The 24239-nt window shown below is 40.3% G+C and overlaps 1 protein-coding gene across 8 annotated transcripts in view; it reads left to right on the forward strand.

The window, feature by feature from the left end:
- CTBP1 (C-terminal binding protein 1) overlaps window positions 1-16363 on the forward strand; it is a 239939-nt gene extending 223576 nt beyond the window's left edge. For 7 of the 8 annotated variants that reach the window (XM_027736582.2, XM_027736585.2, XM_027736593.2 and 4 more), the window contains 4 exons: window positions 3548-3678; window positions 5808-5935; window positions 9136-9253; window positions 14881-16363. In XM_027736582.2, the coding sequence (XP_027592383.1) occupies window positions 3548-3678; window positions 5808-5935; window positions 9136-9253; window positions 14881-15067 (564 nt within the window). In that variant the 3' untranslated portion in view covers window positions 15068-16363. The remainder of the gene's footprint in view (window positions 1-3547; window positions 3679-5807; window positions 5936-9135; window positions 9254-14880) is intronic. The other variant, XM_039383430.1, reaches the window with a different exon arrangement.
- The last annotated feature ends 7876 nt before the right edge of the window (window positions 16364-24239 follow it).

The raw sequence follows: 24239 nt of genomic DNA on the forward strand, positions 1-24239 counted from the left end.
CTTTTCCTATGTCGTGAAGTAGCTACTTCCTTTACATGTGTATTTTCAGGTAGCAATTCTGCCTTTCACTCTTGTTCCTCAGTTTGAGTTCTTTCGATGCAATTTAAGGATTATGACTAAATGGCTCCCCCCTGTGCTCAGTCCTGATGCTCGCAGAGCACTTCATGGATGGAGCTCATTTACAGCACTGTGTTATTGGGAAAAATAATGTTTCTTGGAATTAGTACTATCCCCTCCCCAAAGTTTTAGGTAATATTAAAATAATTTCAAAATCTGGGTACAGTAAGTGCTCTGTTATTGAACTAATTTGATAGTAAGTTTTTTCATTAAATGTTTGGCTTCTGACTCTGACCTCAGTGTAGGTGACAGAGAGAAGTACTACGCTGAGATGTAAGAGTGGAGACAGTGTTCAGGGAAGAAACCCTAAGATAGAATAGTTGATTTTGCTGTTCTTCATATACAGTGTTGTATGTGTTGGTAACAATGGCAGCAATGACAGTGGCACTCTTTTGAAGTAAAATCATTGCTCGTCTTCTGAGAAATAGTTTGCACCCACTACTCCTGAACTTTAGAACTGAAATACTTACTGAACGTGTTCCACAGTCATGTAGGATCGTGGCAGAAAACGGACAGTATAACACTGTTCTTGATTTGAGAGTTTAAGGATTTTGCAAATCCATCCCAACATAAAATCAGGATTTGGGATTTAAAACTCGAAAAAATTAAGAAGCTTAAAATGAAACCTCTAAGAGAACAGAACTCTGTCACCCTGCTCGGAACATTTCCTTTTGTTGTGTGCCTGTGTACATGCAGTGCTTATTGCATGGTTAGATGTCTTTGCAAGCAGACATCTGGACCCAAACAGAATCACACTGAATTCGGTGGGACCACTGAGCAATGGTCACTCATTACACAGCAGATGTGAAACTAGGGCCAGTTTATCACAGGAAGTTTTTGAGTGGAGGTGGATAAATGTGTCAAGCTTTGGAGAAGGCTTAGTGCATTATTCAGAGAAACAAACAAAGAGAAGCATGTTAAAACTGAGTAATATCATCTGAAATGAAATACCTATAATAAAATCTGCACTGGAAAGTATATTGCAAACATCTATCTTGCCATTTGTTTCCTTTCATGATCAAAGCAAGGATTAAAATGTTAGAAGACAGTTTTTGCTGTTTGGGTGAAGCAGTCTGTACAGTAAAAGCAGATGTGAAAACCATAAAATTGTAACACCTCTGAATACTTAGGTTTTGTCTCCTGATCATGATTTAGGCAGACAGAATTGGCCTAAAACTTCTAGAGAGCATTGCATGCCACTTCTGTCCCATATTGCATGTTCATGTAATAACCAATTTTTAAGCAACATGCAGAGAAGTGTGATGCATCTCATTTCACTGAAGTCTCACCCTGAATTTTGTTTAGAATCTGAAATTACATAACCTTAAATGTGTTTGAATATTTGGTGTCAGTCTTTCAGTAGCTTTTCTCTTGAATTAGTCAGCGTTCTGCCTAGCCATCCTGCTTGTCCTTGTAGTCCCACAGTAGCTCACAGAAGTGTTTCATTGAACCTGTGATAATCAGATGCTCTTAAGAGAAGCTGAGGTCATCTTTTAGTGTTACAGTTTTGAGAAGAAGACACTGCAGTTAAAACACAATAAATTTTAGAGCAGCTGTGCAGGTTTAGTGTAGGTAAATTTAACAGCTGTCAGCAGTTCTAGCTGTGAAGCTCTTTCAAGCTTCCACCCATTGTTAAGGATCATCTCCAGCTGCATCCACCCTGGCAGTTTATCATGAGTCACTTAATTCATTCCCACTAGAATGCATTTATGCAGCCATATTCTGTTTGATTTGAACTTGTCTTAGTACTAGTTTTAGAGTTTTGTAAATAGCCCTAAAATGAAAACTTGAGCGAGGCTGTTGGACAGACTGGACAGAAGATTTTATCTAGGCTCACTTCAGTGAAAATGTTCAAGTCCTTCAGAGGGCATATAAATTCAGCAAGCTGTACTTTAAAGTCAAGTTACCCCTTTGCACAGAGATGGGAAGGGTATATGAGCTCCCACGAACCGATATGACACAGCAGGTGTGATTGTCTCTTTAGCCCACCTGTGCTTGTTTTAATAATAATTCTCACAGCTGATTCAAGTATTGGAGATGCAATGATGTTTGTTAATAGACCAACTTAAGATCTTGCCCCTGTTTCTTTACTGTTCTAATTCCCAAGTTAATTACGTAAAACTGAGAGAAACATTCTTTAGTTCTGCTCCTGTAAGTGGAGTTTGGTTTTGCTGTACACACCAATGGATGGTTCTCTGCTGTCCCAGGAATCTGCAAATGGAGAGAGGCAGGGCCACAGTAAACCTAGAGAGTTGGCCAGGAAAATATGGTGGGTTTTTTCCTTATAAAATACTGCAAGCATATGTATGTTGTACTCCCTACGATCTTGTAAAAGCAAAAAAAATCCTCGTAGCTTACTTTCATCCAAACCTCCTTGTTGTTCATGAATTTGGCATTTCGAATCAGTCTTTCAGCGTTAGGATCCATTTACATAAGGTTTAGTTTGATGTGTAGGTTTCAAGTCGGTGTCAAAATGTTGGGTTTTTCTTATTTGTGTGGTGAGAGACGGAGTCAGTACAAAATGAGATTTTTATAATTCATCTTCACCATGGTTCCTGCTCTTCATACCCTTTACCTTCATGCACTGAAGTGTTTGAGACATCTGGTAAAAGATGAAGTATTAGGGTGGCTGGAACCAGGATGTAGTAGTTTATGTTTTTTTTCTGTACCATCTCTCTTATTTAAGCTGCCACTTTGTTTTCAAGTTGTGGATATATTGTGGTGTAAATTCTTGTAGTTCTCCCCAAGCAGTGTCATCTACAATGCTAATCTGCACAATGCACAGCACAGCTTCTCTCCTGGGCACACAGCGTTCTCAACCAAATTCATTTTCATGCCTTTTAATTGAATAATAGAAGAATTCTTTAGGCCTTTATTTGAAAAGTCTCACAGGGGAGGAGGAAGCTGAAGTAACAAAAATAAATAATACATACATCTACTGTGTTTTGGCAACTAAAGGGAAAAGTGTTTGAAAATCCGAAAGCATTGATTTCTCTGAAAAAATCATGTAGGCTTTTATTTGTGTGAAAGTTGAAAGCCACAAAGTATGAATTTGTTTAAGAATGTGCTGTAGTTTCTGTCTCATGCAATTTCACAGTGAAAGAAAAAGGCATAAAATGATCTGTCACTTGCAGATGCACAGTTGTATCTTTTGATCATGTTACTGCACAATATCTGAAACAACGCTTCGATTAAAAGGCACTACTTACAAGAAACAAAAGGTTATTAAGTGCTGTGAAATAGCATTTTATGTTAGAAGCATCACATTTTGTGGTACTTTCCAATGGAAAGGGAAGACGACTGTGTTACAGTTTAAACCAGCTGAATAGCCTTTGTTGTAATGGATGCTTCTTTTGAGTAAAAAATAATGCCACAACGATTTTATTTCATTTATTTTTATTTCATCATTCTTGTTTTTAACTTTCCCTAGATGAGACAAGGGGCTTTCCTGGTCAACACAGCTCGAGGTGGGTTAGTAGACGAAAAAGCACTTGCACAGGCCCTGAAGGAAGGAAGGATACGAGGGGCAGCCTTAGATGTACATGAGTCAGAACCATTCAGGTGCTTTTCCTTTTCTTTTCTTTTTATTTCGTTCACTTCCTTATTTTTAAGTCTTAGTGCATGATACAATCAACAGCAACAAGTAAACTGAGTTTTCCGTTCATTTGGTAGCTAAAGACTCCTTAGCAAAGCAACATGACTCTGTGCAGCACTGGACTAATGCAAATGTAGATGGAGCTTGTGTATGTGGTCAGAAGTGAAAAAAGCCACATCCAAGATTTAATTCCTTAAAAAAACACTAAAATCCGTGGGTTTATTTAGTAGAAGCAGCAGAGGCTTTGGTTCAAATCCTGGGCATGGCTTTGGCCATGGCTTTGAGGGGAGTGCACCTTTGTCATTGATGCAGCTCTGGAGACAACTAATATTGATGTCTGAACAGAGTTTTTCAAAGGCAAAGAGTTGAGATGTGGTGTGAGAAATAACTGCTTTATGACACCTTTCTGAAGGAAAAGACATATTTTTGTCCAGACTGCCTCTGCAGGAAAACCATAAATGTAATAGGTCGCAAAAAAAAAAGTTAAGGAAGGCTGTCAGAGTGCAGGTTGTGTTTTGCTTTACCCTTTATTCAGGGGAGTAGTAACTCTGCTGTCAGTAGCAGGGCTGATAGCACAAGCCTGACTTTCTGAATGACTCAGAAGTCCAGTGTTTTAAGGCAGAAATGTACCACTCCCCTAAGTGGCACTGGCGCTGCGATATCTGCACTCCTAATCAGAAATGAGCCTATTCATATGTCCTTGAGAATAGGCTGCTGTAGCTTAGTCCTTGTGTGTGACAAGCCTTTTTCAGTCTGGACAGGGAGAAATGTTAATTTTAACTGGAACAATCCACAAAAGTTTTTGAAGAGAAACAGATACAGGGCAGGTTGTAAAGACTGGAGAGAGGACAGTATCTCTCATACCAGCTTGGGGCTGGGGAATAGTAGCTTTGAAAAATTAGAAGAGCGTCCCTTTAGTCAGAATTTTTATATCTACTGAGGCACAATGCCACATCACAAATATTTAATTTTATTTATGCATACTCTGCATTCATTTACTCCTAAATGTAGTCATTACAATGCAGTAGTGCTGTGCAAAGCCAGAGTCTTAGCAGCTCAAGGGACTTCCAGCTCCATACATTCTTCCCGATTCCGCTCTCGGATCTGCACGAGCAGCCCGTTGCACCTCTAGGAAGCCCCATTTACTGCATGGAGATGCCATCTGCAGAGATTCAGTTGCAGGATTACAGCCACAATTTCCTTTGGCTTCAGTGCTGCATGTCTATCTGATCGCAGCATGCAACTCTTTATTCAAGAGTTTTGCCAGATATTTTGATGTTTATTGAACTACAGATGAAATCTATCTCTTTTTTGAATTATGACCAACTCTGAAAGCACGCTTTTGTCTTAAAGTATTTGTTCTCCCGTTGTTACAGTTGACTACAAGATTATTAAAGCTGGAAATAAATAGGCGGAGCAAGTTTCCATTATTTTCAGTTTCTTTACTCTGTATCTGTGATAACACTTTTACACAGATTCATTGCCTTCCCTGAAAATCAATCTGAAAAGTAAATTTCCTTCTTTCTGTGGCGTTTCTATAAGGGAACGGGAAAGAAAAAAATTAGTTAGAAATAATGGAAAAATAACAACTGAATTATCAAAAAAACTTGTGTGCTGATGGTCACACTTCTGATTTGGAAATAATTGTAAGATTTTTTTATTTAAATGACTGAATGTCACATTGACTGAAAGAACAGAGCTTTCTTGGCTAATGCAGTAAAAGTAAAATTGTGATGAACTGGACAAATGGAATGGCATCCTGATTTAATTTGGGTTTTGCTTTATGCATTTCTGCCCCAGAACTGGAGTGGCAGTGGCTGTAGTTACAATAAGTGCATTGGACAGAAGCTAATGTTGCTGCTATACTTAGGTTTTACCCTTTGAGTCTATAAAAGGTGATTGTTGCTTATTTATACCATGAGTAGTGTATTAAATTAACTGACAGAATTAAACCCACCGAAGAATAGAAATGCAGTTCTTTTCTGTTGTAAAAATTAATCTGTGTATGTACAAATCCATCTGGATTCCCCTCCCCTTTCCTCCCCTCCCCCCCAATATTTTTTGTCATTTGATCTTGTTTTAAATCTTCATTTAGCTTTAGTCAGGGCCCCTTGAAGGATGCACCAAACCTGATCTGTACCCCACATGCAGCCTGGTATAGTGAACAAGCCTCAATTGAGATGCGGGAGGAAGCAGCACGAGAGATCCGAAGGGCGATCACAGGTACTGACTCACCTTATTGGCTCCTTCCCTGCCTCGTTCTTCTTAACAAACCTTTTTTTCTTCAGTCTTGGAAGATGCTGAAAAGAACCAGCCTTAGGTTTTGTTTGCCATTTCTAGTATTTGGAACATAGAAATGAGCAAATGCCCACTAAGTCTGTTCTCAGAACTGGAACAGGTTGTTTTGGAGGTTCTTTGCAATTACAAAGGAAGGCAGGCACTTCAAAATAAGTGCTTTTTTTGTATAAGAGAAATGTATTTAAATGTGAAAAATCTGCTGCCTTTCTTCTTTGTTGCATGTAAGTATTGGCTGCAAGGCATCCTGGTATTGCTGGTGTCTTTATTAGCTTTTCCTGTGTTCCCCCTTATACTTGGCAGGAACAGTTCTGATTCTCTACGTCAAAGTATTTTGTTGGGAGGTTATTCTATTTTAGATGTTCCTCTCTTTAAAGCATTGCTAAAGAAGCCTGGCATTTTAAAGGGCAAAGTGTCTTTGTTATATAACTACCATGTAATTGTAAACTGCTCACATAAGAGAAAACAGTTATGTCTCTAACATGCACTGCTAATAAATAAAATGAGAAGACTGAGCCATTTGGCATTGGTTTGAATCCCTTGTAGCCTAAAATAAAAGGAAGGATTTTCATACTGGAAAATGATTCATTAAGCACTAATGTTTTCTCTTTAGTTGGACTTTGCTGTTTCCCCCTTGGCGATACAGTCTGAATGCTCTGCAGACATGCAGGGCCATCTGTGTCACCTTGAGAGTAGCTCAGTGCCAACACATTGCTCTGCTATACAAAAAGCACTGGCAGTAGCCTTCCCTCTGGCTTGTGCCTAGAGAGGCTGGGCAATTTAGTTTCATTTATAGCTTGTGCAGAAAGAAGATTCTCCTGGATGCTAATTAAAGGCCCCTCTTAAACTCCTGATCTGAATTGTCCTTTACCGGACTATTTCGCTCTGTTTTAGAGGTGACCTAAAGAGCCTGACCATCCCTTTGCTGGAATTGATCCTTGTGCCAGTACTCCAGAAGAACTCCAGCAGTACATTTGTTTGTCAAGGTGTTGTATAACTGTTCCCTGCTCCCAGATAACTCCGGGAGAGATTGTACGAACCATCATCCGATACCTGCTTGAGGGAGTATTAATGTGCAAATAAGCATTAGTAGGCTACGGTCTGAAAACTAAATAAGAGCTATCCAGAGCTGGTTTTATGTTAAATTTGTGCAGTAGCCCAAACATAGGTACCTAGGAGGGCAGACCCAGGATTCCTTAAAGTGTGTGATTGTGCTCTTAGCAATCTGTATCACTGATTTGTGTTGGGGGCTGTCAGCACTTCAGTGTTTGCATATGGTTTGTAGTAAGATCAAACAGAGACCAGCGTTAGGGAGGTGAGAACGACACTGAATTGCTGTGAAACATGTAGGAAAGATACAGGATATGTGAAAGCCATAGGGGAACACAGCAGAGAGAGAGTGTAGAGAGGGAAGATAATTGGAAAAAGGTGTGCAGTAGGAATGTAGACTGTGGCTACCATCTGACAGTAAAGACGTTAAGTGGTTGTGCTGTTGCCAAAAGGTCAATGGTGTTGTGATGTATAAAATAAAAATAATAAGCAGAGATTAAATATCTTTAAATATCTTTTTAAACTTGAAAGCATTCCAAGTATGAAATAAAGAGGACCACTGAAAACAGTAGTGGAAGCAAGGGGAAGGCGAGCATGGCAAGTGAAATTTTAAAATAAACAGATACTGCTTTTAAGGGGAGAACTAGTAGAACATGCTTACAGAAGTTAGCAAAATGAAGAATGAGAGGGGCAAAGAGGAAGACATGATTAAGAAGGATAAACATCAGAAGAAGAAAGATACTGTTTAAATTTGTGGACAGTTTTGGCAGAAGTTGAGATGGATGTGTATTTCGGCTACATTTAGAATATGATTTCTAATCAGGAGAATGGTAGGAATCTACCCATAATGGGGCATGTACCTCATCTTGTCTGATACTGAGGAAAAAAGAACCTTTTCAGCTTGTGCACAGGAGATGCACTGACAAGATGATGTCAGTGCAAGTCATGAAGTAACAAGTATTTGATGGTATCCACTACACAAAAGGCAATTTTGTGACAGGCTTTTTTACTACCTCTTTGTGACCAGGCTGATGGATAGAAAGAACAGACAAAGAGTAGTGAAGTCCTTAATCAAATTTCCAATAGGAAGCTGAAGACAAAAGCCTGAATTCTTTAATGATGGAGCGTGGTCATTTTTTGAAAGTGTTTCTGGAGTACCATTGCCAGCAGTAGCAGGGGTGGACCCAAACTTACCTCTTTCTACCCCTGTTTGTGCAAATGCACAGTAAGATTGAACTTTAGAAAAGATACATTAAAACAGATGTCAGAAAAAACACTGGCTCCAGTTGATCTTCCTCCCATTGAAATAGGTGGAAATACTCATATTGCCATGAACAAAATGTGTTATATCTGTTCATGTAGTTTGTTGCAGGGGTGGAGATAGTTCTGCAGAAGACAGACAGAGAGGGTTGTCCAATTATGTGCTGAATCAGGTTGACAGTCTTAAAACTTCAGCTATACTTCAAAGGTTAGGCAAAGGTTTTGAAGAAATGAAGAAAGGAAATTCTCATGTATTTTCATTTTTTGTAGGAATTAAAGGGATGGCTGAGGGTTAATACATGATAGTAAATAAATGTGAAGAGCAGTTGAGATAAATAAGGGGAAGATCAGGAGGACAGGGTGTTGGTCATATCCAGGTTTATGGCAGAATTCCATTCAGAATCGTACATTCTTCACTAAGTGTTTTTACTGCTGTTACAAATGGAGGGAAAAGGAGGAAACTGATGTTAAAGACTCAGAGCAGGAGGCTGCATTATTGAATTTGAGTGGTAGTCACGCTCTATATTCAAGTTACAGCTTCATGGAAAGCTTGAATCTTGTGGATTTGGGTTTTATTGAGACCTTGTTTGCAAGACACAAAGAGAGACAGAGAAATCAATATTATGCAGAGTATTTTGGCCATTATTAAGTCCCAGGCAAAGGAGAAACAATGAGGATCGAAACCAAGCTCTCAGTGGAATTTTACGTATTTATTTAAACCTGCAAATATTTTTGACTGTTTTTAGCATAAACACATTAAGAGCATAAGGCCTACAATTTTTGTGTATATTTACTTCCTCTCCCTCACTTCATCCTAGGTCGTATTCCAGACAGTCTGAAAAACTGTGTTAACAAAGATCATTTGACTGCAGCTACGCATTGGGCCAGCATGGATCCTGGAGTGGTTCATCCAGAGCTTAATGGTGCTGCATACAGGTAAGAGTGCTGAAGATGCAGGAGAAATACCTCCTTAATTCAGATGGAGGTATTTGAGAATAGATAGAAGACCTTCCTATTAATAAATGAAGTGGGTTTGGACTAGACACCAGCTGTATTGTTTTCATAATTGTTGCGTTCAGGGGAATAATCTTGTTTTGCTGGTTGAAGTCAGTCATGCTGTGTAAATATGATTCCTCTTATAATCTCTTTTGTTTGGTTAGTATATATGAACTACACACATTTGTTTGTATATTCAAGTAAAACAATTCTGGTCATCTCTGGTGAGCGCAGTGGAAATTTATGTTTCTTTTTGCTGAAGGTAATGATGCAGCAGTAGCTTGCAGATAGACTTTCAGTAATAAACTATTCTTATGTTGGTTTGTGGCCTCCAGACACAAGAGTAACTCAGTATTGAAAATAGTGAAACAGCCTGTGGTGATTATGAAAATATGTTTAAAATAGCATTTTCTAAATTGTATGTTTAATTTTTAAGCAGAAGCATTTGAGGGACTTGATCTATCTATTCTCAATCAACTGTGAAAGCAGGTCTTAATAATTAATAGAAAGGGGCAATTTTTTACATTGAACATGCACATTCCTTAGTTACTTTGTTTGCTTGAGTCTCTCTCTGTCCTTTATCCCTAGCAGCTGTTCTAGCAACAGATTTTTCCTAGTAGCCAGCTTCAGACAGTTTTTATTTATGAAAAACATCTGCAGTTTTTTAATCTTCCAGTATGGTATTTACACATAAGTAGGATGAAAGTGGCTGAGAAAGCTACAAACAGATGCTTTCCTTGATGCTTTGAGGGAAGGGACAGTGCAGTCCTTTCGTTATTTTGTCATACCTCTTTATCCTAATTCTTCCCCTGTCCTTATTCATTCAGCCACGTTATCTTTGCCCTTCTTTAGGAGCACTACCCCGTGCTTTTAATAGGGAGAGGGATCCCTGGTTTTGTGTTACTTACTCCATATGGGAACCCGGCTGTGCACAGCTGAGAAATGAAGCAAAGCTCTTCTGTCCCAGTGACTTGGAACAGTCTCATCAGAAAATGATGGAGAGGTGGGGGGGGAGTGTCACCACCCTCTACCATAATCCCTTTGTCAGTAGCCATAAGTGCACTAAAGGAAAAGAATAACTTGGATTTGGTCAACATGTGTTTATCTCATGTAACAGGAAGATTTTTTATTTTTGGAAAAAGTACCCATAGCCCCAAATATCTGAAGAAGTGTGTTTTTATTTGCTTAAATGAGGAGGTCAGGCACTTGTGTTCTCCTCCACACAGCCTGTGGTTTCACTGACTTCAGTTTGGAGGAGTGAGGGTATGGCTGAGTGTAATTGGGGCTTAAAGGCAGGTGTTGCTAGACTGGGGGTAATAACTCCAACTCTGTCATGGCAGTTAAGAACAGGGTTCCATGCCCAAATAAAATGAAGGGTTTTGTTCTCATTTTGGGGGTCACAAGTCCAGCAGAAGCAGGCTTCACAGCCAGAAATTAATTTTAACTTAGGAATGTTTTGGGAGTTAATGATTTACAAGGTAAAGACCATATGTGTTCAATTTAAGCAGGATAAACGCAGGACTGAATGACTTTTTAAGACATTGTTTCAGTCAGTTTTTTCAATAAAGAAAATTCATTGTAAAATTCTGACTTCACAATTACTTTCAAACACAAAATAAAACTCATTTGGGGAATTTTGAGGCAGACATTAACAATTATAAAATAAATATTAAAAGCTTCTTTTTGCAGAGGTGATAGAATAGTGTTTGAATGTGGGTGAAAGCAGTTATGTGCAGTACAAAATATGCAGCACTCGAAGCTCAGGTTTTATGAAGAAATTGGTTTCAATAGCAGTGTTTGCTGATGCTTAATTCCTACCTGGATTAAGTACAGTGTTTGAATTGATTGTTTAAACCAAATTTTTCCATCTTTTCTTTGCAGTCCAAGATTATGTTCAGCTAAGTGAGTTCTGGAGTCTTTCACAAGGCAGTATGAAGTTTCAGATGTGCTAATAACTGTATTGTAGTCATGTAATTGCATTAGAAGATAAGACCTGGGATAATAATTTATATGTTAAAAAATGCAAATAGCTCTTTCGGTGAACTAAAACTAACGAGGCTGTTTTATTCTGGTTATATCATTTACTTGTATTTTGATGTAGGACAGAACTCTCAAATTATCAGATATTATCCCCAAGCCAAGAGCATTGAGCATTCGTCAGCTGAATATAATCTAGATCCGAATATCCCCGTATTCTGTGGGAAACAAAACCATTTACTGTGCGAAATGCAAGCTGCCCTATCAGCACAAAAGGTCATGCAAACAGGACCTATCCCATGAGTAAAGATTCACAATATTCCTGAGAAGGAATTACTTGTAGTGGTCTTGGTAAAGCAGCATAGTATACCCGGGTCTTGTGTTATTACTTGTGTGTTTGTTACCGAGCTGCCTGTTAAATAACCCCCTGCCATTTCCTGTGTCGCAGAGCAGGCAGGTCATGAGCAAAGTGAAATTTAACAGCCAGTAAACAGTGATTGTACCGTTTATAGGCATGTTGACATATCTTCCTGCCTTCCAACAGGTAGGAGATGAGAAGGCTGAGTGAGGGTCTCAGCAGCCTGGTCTAGAGGAAGGTGTCCCTGCCCATGGCAGTGGGTTGGAATTGGATGATCTTTAAGGTCCCTTCCAACCAAAACCATTCTATGAATAGTATCTATGAATACTGAAGAGGTACTCGGATGACAAGAGCTGGATTTTGGTAATTCAGAAGTTATTTCGTGTTGAGGGACTTTGCTGGTGATTTTCAGACTCTGTAATGCATGATAACAGCATGCACTTAAATTTTTAACCTCTTCTGGGACAGACTCAGTTTCTCAAACAGAGCTTCACATAGTTCAAGGTGCTTCTGCGCTTCAAAAAATACAGTGGATTAACATAGAAATTAAAGTTGCCTTTCATTGTAATTAAGAATTACAATGTATCTTTCTTCCTAAATTAAGACTATGTGGGGGAAGGAACACTCTGAAGTAACAGAGGAGGTGTAATTGATCTCTTGCTTCTGCTTTTACAAAAATTTAATTCAGTGAACATTTTACCTGGAAAATGCCTTCTTGCTGCCAGAGGAGGAAGATAGGGAGAACTTCATGAAGTGCTGGAGGGAGTATATTTTCTGGTTAAGAATAGAGAAGCATTAAGTAGCAACAAAAGGGAAGGTTATATAGAATAGAAATGCTCTTGGGTAGAGGCTGTTGAGTTTTTTGCTTCTTTTCAGAGGTAGGATTTGAACAACACTGATGATTAAATTGAAAAGAGACAAAAATTACAAAAAGAGAATGACAAGGTAGAGCTAGGAGTTGCCAAGTAAAATACAGTTTCTGTAGAGCAATATGTTTTCTGTATTTTGGCTGCTGCCACAAACAATTGCAGGGCCTCTTGGCGTTACTGAAAATCTGGAGGAAACCTGTACCTGAGGAGAGGTGATGGCTGGTGGAGTCCTGGCTATCATAACTTGGTATCCAAGGGGAAATTTCATATACAGACTGTGTAGTTTGAACTGCTTAATGTGCTCATGAGGTAACTGCTAATGCTCCTGATTCAGCACTGTCCATTTTCACGAGAGGAGGCTCTGGGTTTTCTTCCTGAGGAAAATGCAATTGCAGAATTTGCACTCTCCTTGATTGCTCCCAGCTCCAGTGTGTTGAAGCTCAGGGAATATGTTGTTAGAAAGTAGAGATTATGTTGGGAACAGCTGCTGTGTAGGACTTATAAATGGAAGTTTATGTCATGTTGTGTTTTGCAAAGCACCTAGAGTAACAGATAAGCTGTTTCAAAATTAAATTAGAGCAAGTAAAACAATACCCTGTCTGACAGTTTTCATAGGAATTGAAGCAAATTTGATTAATAAGATTCAAATGGAGTTACTGAAACAAGCAACTAATTCCATTAGCAACTGCAAATTAATTCTAAGGAACCTCTCTGGAGAAGGAATTAGCATAGGAAGCCCTGTAAATACGTGTACAATTGGGAACAAAGTTATCTGGCCTACAGGTGGTGTGATCTGTCACATCCTGGTTATCCATCCCAGATTGTAGTCAGCCTTTTGTAAAGAAACTTTCCCAGGATGACCAGACCAGTGTGTGGTGTCCTCGTTGTCCCTGTGCCATGTTGGATAGCCATGCTGAGCCCCTCTGGCACAGTGTTTGCAAAAAGCACTTCCCATGATGGTTTCTGTGGTGGAATCAAAAAGAACAAGTAAATGTGCTTGCATCCAGCTTTTTTCCTCCTCTGAGTTTTGTGTAAGTTCTGCACTAATTTTCTGTCAGTTTGAGGGGAATTTAGGATGAGCAGCACAAACATCTATTGCCTTAGAAAAGGTGCTGCGGAAATGGGGCAAAATTCAGCATTAAACTCTTTATCAGGTGAAAATCAACAGCAGAATAACATGATACTTGAAAAAGCTTGACAAGCCTACAAGTGCTTTTTCTCCCATGCAGCCCTGAGTAAAATACTTGTGTAGCAAAAGGTACTGTGAGTGGTAGATTTGTGTGCTTGGACTTTCAAATGGATAACGCTCCCTTTAGCATGCTGGGGTGAGCAGAACAATCATCAGGAGAGAACAAGGGATGGATGTGCAGCTTTGTGATGAGGAAGGGAGGCAAAAGGTCAATGTCCAGCGTGACATAACTTGCAAATAGGTATTGAGGTATTTGACTAAAAAGAAAACATATTTTTATTAAATTCATGTGTAGCTGCTGTTTATATGCAGCACTGCAAAATGCCAGTGTTCACCAATTACATCTGAACTTTGGGATTGAGGCAGTAGATTTGCAAGACTTTTTTTAGCCTGATGATGTCAGATCCATCATAAAATCAAGCTGAATAATTTTTTTGTTGTTGAATTCATAAAATATTTAGGTCTCGGTGTTTTTCCAGATAGAGTAAGAAATCTTTAAAACCATCCACAGTTTTTGTGTTTGCATCTCTCTTTCTTGCAGTGTGCCTAAAGCACCTGTCCTGTGTATAACTAGGACTGGTTCTCTTTCAGACAAGTGCAGTGGCAAGTTTTATGCTGAAGAAGTTACTCAGATTCACTAGGCATCTGAATATCATCTGAGGATTGTGGGAGTATAATTGCTTTTTTTGGGGAGCTATCACAAAATTAGGACTGCAAGAGTAGTATAAAGAAATACTTTTTCAAACCACAACAATGAAAATTTAAACCTTCTGCGTGAGAATGAAAGAGAAAAAAAACAACCCTGAAGGGCAACTTGAAGAAAAGTCGTAGAGAACAGATATTGCACAGACTCAGCCAGAATTAATTCTGGTTGAGGTTATGCTTTGAGAGGAGCAATACTTCCAGATTTTTCCCTTTGCTGTGCTGTCACTCACACTGTTAAATCTGAAGAAACAATCTAGCAAACCTTTATTTCTCATTCGGGTAAAATACAGCATCTCCTGCTTTGTTTATCAGCATCTGCATATGGCATCTCATCTGGAGCTTAACTCCCTGTCTTTGTAGCTGCTCTGAAAACAAAAGAAGCGTCTCTGTAGCTCTAGGAGGAGACAGAGTGGGCTTTCTGGTGGGTCACCTCATGGTTTTAATGTGTGCTCCTGTTTTCTCCTCCCAGCAGGTATCCCCCGGGCGTTGTAAGCGTGGCTTCCACGGGCATACCTGCAGCAGTAGAAGGAATAGTCCCCAACCCCATGTCTTTATCACACGGCCTCCCTGCTGTAGCCCACCCGCCCCACGCTCCTTCCCCCGGCCAAACTGTCAAACCAGAAGCCGATAGAGACCACCCAAGCGACCAATTGTAGCCTAGGAGAACAGCATTCCCAGCATCGGAGAGCTCAACTTCAGCGTGTGGAAAAACAAAACAACGAGACAAAACCCTGGATTTTGATTAAAGGCAAAAACCATGAACTTACAGGAGGAGACGATTATTGTTTTAGAAACTGGTCCAATATACAGTATAAAAGGAAAAGGTGGGAGACAAAAAAAGAAGATTTGGAAACATTTTTTTCCTCCGTATAAATTGTAGTTTGTCCCTGTCCAGTGGACTGATTCACTGTTTCTGTGTCCTATGGGTTCTTTGTTAAGCAAGAGAAGTTAGTAGTTAATTATATCATGAATGTACTTGTCTGTGTACAGTTTTTAGAACATTAAAAAGGGTTTGTTTGCTTAGCTGTCAACAAGGAAAAACATAAGGGAGGCATTCAACAAACCAGTTTTGAGATTAAAAATCCTTTCTTTTATATTTTAAGACATGCCCAAAAATGAGGCAGTTGGCAAACTTCTCAGGACAATGAATTTTTCCCATTTTTCTTTCTACGCCACACAGTGCATTGTTTTTTCTACCTGCTTGTCTTATTTTTTAGAATAATTTAGTAAACAAAAGAAAAAACAGTTTCTCCTAATTTTGGCATGAATTCCCTTATTTCAAAATGAAGACAACCTTGCAAAGAGATTTTGAGGAAAAAAAAAAAAAAGGTTTTGTATAAACGAGCGTTGTGCTTTTTGTCACCAGTTAAAGTATATATTATTGGTGGTATCTGGAAAAGGCACTAGACTACTGAAAAGTAGCAGCATTTCATTGCCTACATTGATTCCTTCCTGGTAATGTGGTAGGCTAGCAATATTTTTGGTTAAAATCATGTTTGTGACTGTAACCATTTGTATGAATTATTTTGAAGAAATAAAAATCCCAGACAACTATCATATGTGTAAAAATTTTTATTTCTAGTAACTGTTTATTCAACTTTTATTAGGTTTCTTAGCTGTAATTTTTAAACAGATGCTGTCAAGTATTTCATTTCTAGCTTTACTTTGCTCTCTGTTGTTTGTAATACTGTCTTGGAAGCTTGAAAAATAAAAAAAAAAAAGAATTCTTTCCATACCATTTTTCCCTTTACATTTCGTAAATGTTGATCTTTTTTCCTGTGTTTCTAATGGAGTTTGAAATTAAGATGGATTTTGATTTGTACACCGGCATCATCAGCTACAATATGGTAACAGCATTTATGCCACCACTGTGGGCAGAGCAGAGGAGGTACAACAGCAACACAACAACAATAATAATAATAATAATAAATGTCTTTTGCCGAAGTCCAACATGAGAAGTGTCCATTGTTTTATTTGCTTTTGTGATGATGGAAGTGTGCAGCAGGATGTAATTGTATTTGCTGTATTGCAGGAGTTTGTTTCCCTGAGCACAGGCAGAAGTGTGTTCAAGGCAGGTTGGATTTCAGCTGGATGCTGTTTTGGCCTTTCCTGTGCTCCTGGATAAGATGTCCTTCATCCCTGCACAGTTTAAAAAAGCAAGACAGAACAGTTTAGCTGCTGCAGGAAGGAAATCCATGGTGGGCAAAAGTGAACACGGACATGAACCTCCTTGGTGCTGTCTTGTCTGTTTGTTCACTATAAATCTGAACTAATAACAGTGCCCATAAGGTTGGTGAGCTGGTTTTATGGGTTCTGGGAAAAGCTACTCTCCCCCATTCCTGCAAGTCTACCGAGCAGCCTCCACCTCTCTTAGGGAACTGGTAGGAGGCTGTGAATCAGGAAAGACTAAAATTTGAGGGTCTGTACCCAAGGAGCACTATAGGAAGTGAAATTTTGTCTCTGTGGAAGAGTGGCAGGTTTTTGCCTTGAACATTTAGAGCTAAAAATGTCATCCATTGCAGCTTACTTGATGGTAAAGCCATTTCTGTTCCCTCCATGAAACAGAAAACAGCCCTAGTGCTGCAAGCTTTTCCAGCAAAAACACTTCTGAGAACTTTGTTGCAAAAAACCAAATGCAGTCCCCTGCTGTTGAAGTGGGATTTCATATTTCAATGGCAATTCATATTTTAGGGCTAGGGTTAGCTTTGTCAGGCTGAAGTTGCTTTTTTAACATATGTAAAACAAACCTTTAACATCTGGCTGCAGAGAATCGCTGGCAGTCACATTTGCAAGCAAATCTCCCAAGGAGAACCAAGAGGGTTTGTTTTTTCCTTGGATCAGTTTGGACATGGCTTATGTAAGTCAGCTTTGTTTCTAGTGGATCGATACACTGATGAACTAGAAATGAAGGCACTGGTATTTATTGTGTGCCTTTCTTGGGCTCAGTTCTGGAGCTTTTGAGCCATTGGCACAAGCATTTTCAGTATTTGAGCTCAAAATCCTGTGCTTACAGGTCTGACAGGGCATTGCCACTGCAGTGGTAATGTGTTTAATATTTTTATGCTGCTCTTTGAGACGTATCTGTTGGTCTGACTGATGGAGAGTAATCCAATTTCCTGCTTCAGAAAGGAAAGCCATCTAGGCAATGACAAAACTGATAGGTACTGACTTTTGGGTTATGGTCTGAAAAGCTAAATTAAAAAAAAAAGAATCTAATAAAAAACTCCAAACTTGGAGTAAATGACTAATTGAAAAAGCATCCCACTATAAACAAAGACCGCTATGCTGGAGTAACCTTCTGTCTTTTATGACTGCTTTTGCTGGGTAGTGGAAATGTGATTAGATTTCCTCTGTCTGGTAAAGGATGTTCTAAATAAAGTTTAGACAGAAGAAGGTGCAGTTAGTGGGAAAACACAAAAGTGGTGAAGGCGATGGCAGCAGAGGCCACGGATGATGTGAGGCAGTGCTGAAAGGTGAAAGAGGAGGTTAATCGAAGTGCCTGCCTTGAATACGATTTTCTTTTGGTGGCGTTATTTGAATTAGGAGTCTTGGCCAAGGAGGAGGCCAAGTGTGCCAAAACTGCTGCTGGCTGAAAGGCTGTGGGATGGCAGGAGGCTCTGGAACCTACACAAGATAGTATCGAAGAGTGGGCAGAAAGATGCCAGTTGGGCAAATGCAAAGTCAAGTAGTTGCAAGTCAAAGAAAAACTTGTCAGAAAAAGGATCCATGAGTTGTTTTTCCATGGTAGAACTAATGGGTTGCTGCTGTGGGGGAAGCAGTGTGGTGGCAGATGTGTCTGGCATGGTCTCTGGTAGGTCTGAGAATGAATTAGAGATGCTGCATGGGAGCTGGGGCATTTGCTGTGTAATTTTGGTCAGGCATCTTCAAGAGGTTGAGCTCGAGCTGAAGTCACAGCAGAGATGGGCTCTCAAAATGACCAGTGGTGTGCAGGGCTTCTGTGAGAGGAAATCAGTTACTTGGCTTTTCCAGCGAAGGCAGGGCTGGGGAAATAACTGTAAATAGCAAATGCTGTGGAGGAAGGAGAAAAGATTAAAGAAATCTTGTATATGAACAGACAGGCTTAAATAGGACGAGGAGGAGATCTCTGTCAGCAGGGAGTCCTGGGATAGGTTTGCAGTTGGGAGTTACTGGGACTTGGTCCTGAAGTCCCTGCAGCTTGGGTTGGGGTCTTGGTTTTGTGTTTGGGTCTTTTTTTTTTTACTAAACTTTGTTTTTACAATCCAAACTGTGAGAACAGTGTTTAAAGGTCATACAAGATTGCTACCAAACCATCAACTAGAGGCTTTTTCCACTCAGGATAAAACACTTCAGCTTCCTTTTTAACAGACCTCCAGGCTTTTTCCTTTAATAGGGATTTTTTTTTTTTTTGAGACAAGGTCTTATTTTCTTGTCCAATTTGCACCTCAGATGATTAAGGCTGGCTGCCCAAATGACCATGACTGCTGCAGTCTGGCTGTTCCCAGCTTGCTCCGTGCCTCAGACCAAAGGGTTTTCTCCTTTAATTTTAGTGAATGCTGCAGTAGTGCCTGTGGTTCTGCTTGAAGGAGAAGGCAGCACTGCCAGTACTTCCTTTATTCAGTTCACTCCAACCTTTCTACCTTTTTTAAACTGGAAAAGGAAAAAAGGGAGGAGGGGAGGGAAATGTCATTGGTTTTAAGGGCAGAAAGTAATATTAGATCATTTTGTCTGACCACTTAGTAAAGCTGTTAAATGTGATGTGTCTTCATTAAACTTGATACCGTGTTTTGACTAGAGTAAATCTTTCAAAAAGATTTCTAGTATTTATATCAAAATGTCAAGTGATGGGGATTTTTGCTATTTCCTTTAATAGTTTGTTTAAAGGGGGAATATCAGTCACTGTAATTTTTAAACGGCTTTATTTAATTTGGCTTTCCCTGCCTCCAAATTCCAGTTATTGTTTCTTGTTGAACATGAGGTCATGTAGGCTGACTTGAATTTAGTGAGCATGTCACATTTTAGCCAATTTGCCTTTGTACTGAGGTCAGTGACACATCTTCCAGGAAGACTGAACTGTGTTATTCATCTGTTTTCTTTTCCAGTTTCTTTCATTGCACTGTACATCCTTTCCTTTGTGGCTCTTTACTTTTGCCCTTTGGAATTACATAGTCCAGTATGATTATCTTCTGCAGATGAAATTACAGGATTTCTGATCTCAGGCTTTCAGCTGTTGTCTTCTGAGTAGATGCCCAATGCAGTGGTCCTGCTCTCAGTCTGAGTGCTCTCTTTCATCCCACCCCTTGCATCCTTTGTGCATCTGCCTCTTGCAGGATGGACCCTGTCTGGGTCTCATACCTCATATCAGTCTCTTCGACCCTCAGTGTCTGCCTCCTCTCTTTCTTCCTTGTTTCTTTCTAGCATTCGGGAGACCTGGAATGTTACCTCTAGAATTCTCTTTTTTAGGAGAAAAGTCCTTTGGTCAGTTCTACTTTCCATCTGTGAGTTTCAGCTCAACACAGAGCAGCTGTTCAGCTTTTCAGCTCTCCTTGGCTGACCTCCTTGCACACTACCTTGCTAAACCATGTCCTGGATTCGATTTTTTTAATATCCAGTTTGGGGCTTGGGATCACCCAGTTCGTGTTTTTTTTTTTTAATGTAGTTCCTCATCTGGAGTTTTCTTCCTATGTTTTCTGTACTACAGAAACAATTAAGGCTCTTCAAATCTGGTCTCAGCACCTTTCTTTTCCTTTACATTTCTGCTCAGAGCCATAAAGGAGCGTTTTCTTGAAGGAGCACTGTTTGTTTGGGGGGGGGGGGGGGGGGGGGGGGGTTGTGGCAATGTCAAGACCGCCATAAAACAGACAAAAGTATGTCCTTGGGATGATCAGAGGCATTTGGGACATGCCCAGGGTGATGTGGGTCATTCTCTGACCGTGCCAATCCCTTGAAGATATTTGTTGCTTGCACAGTGTTTATCTGCATATCTATCCCCCTTCTTTCATGTGCTGCCTAAAAAGCATAAGCAGTTGCTTGTTGGAAGCGTTAATGATCGACTCAAGAAATGAAGTAAGGAAGTTTAAAAAAAACCTAAATTAAATACTTGAATATGTTTTGAGTTGGAAAGATTTAAAGTAATAAAAAGGAGCAAGGTTATAGCTTGAATTGCCACAAGAACCCTTTGTTACGTGTCAAGTTTGATGTATTAGAAGCAGACAATTATGTGTCACTGTGACAGTGCCATTTATTTGTCTGTGCTGTGAAAGCAGAGTCCTTGTAGAGTTTGGGAACAGCTTATGGGGTTGGCTTCTTAGATAAACCCTAAGAGTTAGGGCAGCAAATCAACATCTAAAAATAAATCTGAGGAGGTGACATCTCAGACATGTGTTTCCAAACCTCTCCAGCCATTTTCAAAGTGTCCCACTCGGTGCAATGGATTGAATTCTCAAGCCAGTTGCCTCCAACACAGCTGTTGGCTCCACAGTGTATCCCCCTCCCTGGAAACTCAGCGAGCAGCAGAGCTTGGTCCTCAGCACACCTAAAAGCACCAGAGTAAATCCCTTTTAAGTCTCCGTTGCTGTTCAGTAGGATTTCTGTTAAGCCCTCAAGTAAAGTTAAGTCTGTGCTGTATTTTACTGTTCTTAAACCACAACAGAAAGAAAATCTGCTGTTGGTATTTTCCAGTAACACATTTGCTGTTATCAGCACCCGTAGTTTCCGTGTTGAAAATGGAATCAGGGGGATTTCCAGTTTCTTTTTGATACGAGTTTTTGGTCATTTTGCTGTTTGCTTGCTCATGTTTTTTCAAGGCCCAGTGTATGTGAAATGTTATCGTATGATGAATTTATGGTGATAGATTTTTGTCTCTTAAGTTGCAGCCCTTTGTAATTAACTCCAAGGCCATCACTTTCCATTCCAGGCATGAAGTGGGGGGGCCTGTGCTTTGAAATGGGTGGCTGAAACAAGGTTTTCAAGAATTCATACTCTGAATAGCTGTAGTTTTAATTTTCTTTTTTTCTTTTTCTCCTGCAGACCAGCCGTTTTAAGGTCAGGATACAGCCCTCATATTGCAAGAAGCACAGGTAAGAGGTGCAAAACCTCTACTGTGGCTCAAAGCTCATTTTATTGGTTTTCAACCTCTGTAAATTCAAAGGATAAAGGCATGGTTTATATCATGTAACTAGTAGCTTATTAAATATTTTCCTGTTTTACAGGAAAATAAAAGTCTTAAGTCTATTGAAAGAGCAATTTTAAATTGTGACCCCTTGGATTGTGGCACACATCCCACTTGGAGCAAAATGTGTCGTTCCAGTGAATGTCTTTTCCAGCAACACTGGATCTGGGACTGAACCTCACCATTTGGAGAACTCTCTTCATGTGTTATATCCAACTTTGCTGGAAGTAGGATGAGGGTTCTGATATAGCAGTGATCCCCAAAGCACTTTAGTTTGCCTCTGCAATTAATTATCAGTAGAGCTGCCAGTGACTCCCAGTAGTTTGTGGTGTTTCTGTGGCACAGCTGTGAGTTCAGAACTAAGGAGACACCACAGTTTTCCTTTGAAAAGGCATTAGATGGTGGCTGTTCTTAAATCTAGATTCATCTGTCTGGGCTCTGTCTTCTGCTTGTCTTTGGTGACTGAGTGAAATCTCAAGAGGAATAGCTCGTAATGTATGGAGTCTTTCAAATTAAGTGTCTGAGATTACAGTGGAGCAAACCGGGGACAGTCTCTGCAGATCTGTGTGCCTAGTGTAAACTTCTCATGGCAAGGACTCTGATTTTCTAGTTTCAAAGTGGCTTCACTACTTAGGAGGTGCACACAGCAGAAATGAAATGCCATCCAGAAGAGGTAGTTCCATGTACTGCTCCTTGTACTGCCTTGTCCCCTCTCTCTCCAGATAAATGCAAGACACTGATGATCCCTCCCCAGAGGACACAGAAGGATGAAACTTCTCCAACCTGCGGTGCTGTTTTTGAAAAACTGCTTTGATAATCCACATCTGATAATTCACCCCCAATACCTATTATTGTGTGGTTTAAAACTCCAAATGTTGGAAGTGCTCTAAAACAGATGCTTAGGCTCAGCTCCATCAGCCTCTGAACTCCCTTAGGGGACATAGATTCCTGGGCAGAAAGGGCAATGTTTTGTTGTTTGTAATATGTTGGGGGGGGGGTTAATGCTTTTTTAAATTGTTCATTCCAGGGGTCTGGGCTTCCAGAATTGCCGTGTCTGCTCAGCCTACTGTAACCTTTGCCTGGTTGAAGGTGTCAGGGGATAGCAATGGCAGTCTGACCTTTGCAGCAAGTTAAATGTATGAAAATGTATTAGAAGAATGCGATGTAATAATGTGCTTTCCCACCCAACAACCCTGAGCTCGCGGAGGTGCCGGGCGGCAGCTGCTGCCGCACCGACCCAAACCTTTGGCTTCGGCGAGATGGATGATCTAAGCTTGTTCCATGCCAACCCCTGCATTTTGCAGTGGGAGCGAAGTCAGATGCTGAGCTGTTGTTTTCTCAAATTCCCTTCTCAGAATTCCTTTGTGCTCTCTGTTTCCCGCCAGGGTCGTATCCTGGCTCGGCGGCACCCGGGTGCTGCGGTACACAGAGCTTTGCTCTGCTGAATTTCAGAACTCCGGGTGACCTGGCCCGTGACTGTTATATATGCTTTGTTTTTTTAATTTCTCCTCACGCCTGCTGCTGTTTCCCTCCGAGACCTGGGAGCTGATGGGCGCTGTGGGTGACAAAGGCACAGGACGCCGGAGGTCCCTCCGCGATAGCCACTAGGTGGCAAAACGTACTTTGTGCATCGAAACGACATGTGAAACCCCCGGGAAAACAGCGGGCTGGGCTCTCCCTGCCGCTGCTCTAAGCTGCCTCTATAAATATTATTTTTATAAGCTATTTTGGCATGTTTAGATACTGTGCATGCAGCATCTTCCCTTTGAAAGTCTGTAAATTCTCCCACTCTTACTCCTGTGCCGGTCATTCAAGGTTTAAGCCTTCACAGAGCATTTTGGCAAGAGGTTTTGCCTTCATGTCCCAGAGTCTAAAGAGGAAAACGTGTTAAACAACCTGGTGAGACTGTTGTACAGCTGTGTCCGTACAGGCTCACCTGTTAATCACAGTTCAGGTGTCATTTCCCTTCTTAAATTACAGATGGGATCTGTTCAGGACAGAGGTTCTGTAAATGCTTTCTTCTATTTATAAACAGATAAATAAATATTTGAAGATAATTCCTTTTCCAAAGACTTTAGAGGCACAAACATGAAAAAAGACCCAAAAAAACAAACAGAAGGCAAACGGACACCCTTGGCATTTTCTGAAGCCTGAGCGTAGATTATGCTGTTTGTTATCTTGACTCTATGAAATTTTGTCCTCTGTGGAATATATCCTTGTGCTTTTGCCTGCTGGAGATGTCTCAAGTTACAGATTTCCATCATGGTGTATTTTTCTTGTTTTCTCAATAGCTTCTGGGGGCCCTCGCGGGGAAGTTTCCAGTTCCCTCTGTGTGATGACAGCAGCGCTTTTGGCTGGCTCCCTTCAGTCAACTCTCACACATCCCAGCCTGTCCTGCCCTTGTTGTCCTGTTCCCTGACAATACTGTTTGCAACTGTGTCCCTCTCTGCTCTGCTATCATACCTGGTTTTGGGTTTTTGTCTTCACAGATGCTGGGATGTGAAACTCATCCACTGCACACCTGGGTTCTGGGAAGGCTTCAGAGGCACATTCACTCCATCTCCTTTGGCAGAAGTTTCACTTGGAAAAGCAGAGAATTTGTTTTGCCCCAAAACAAGGATCTGAAATAGCATGTTTTGGAATGTGGTGGGAACCTCCTGTTCCAGAACCATGAGAAA

Source organism: Pipra filicauda, unplaced genomic scaffold (genome assembly GCF_003945595.2).
Source record: "Pipra filicauda isolate LSUMZ 115617 unplaced genomic scaffold, ASM394559v2 scaffold30_size5312502_pilon, whole genome shotgun sequence".
Taxonomy (NCBI): Eukaryota; Metazoa; Chordata; class Aves; order Passeriformes; family Pipridae; genus Pipra; species Pipra filicauda.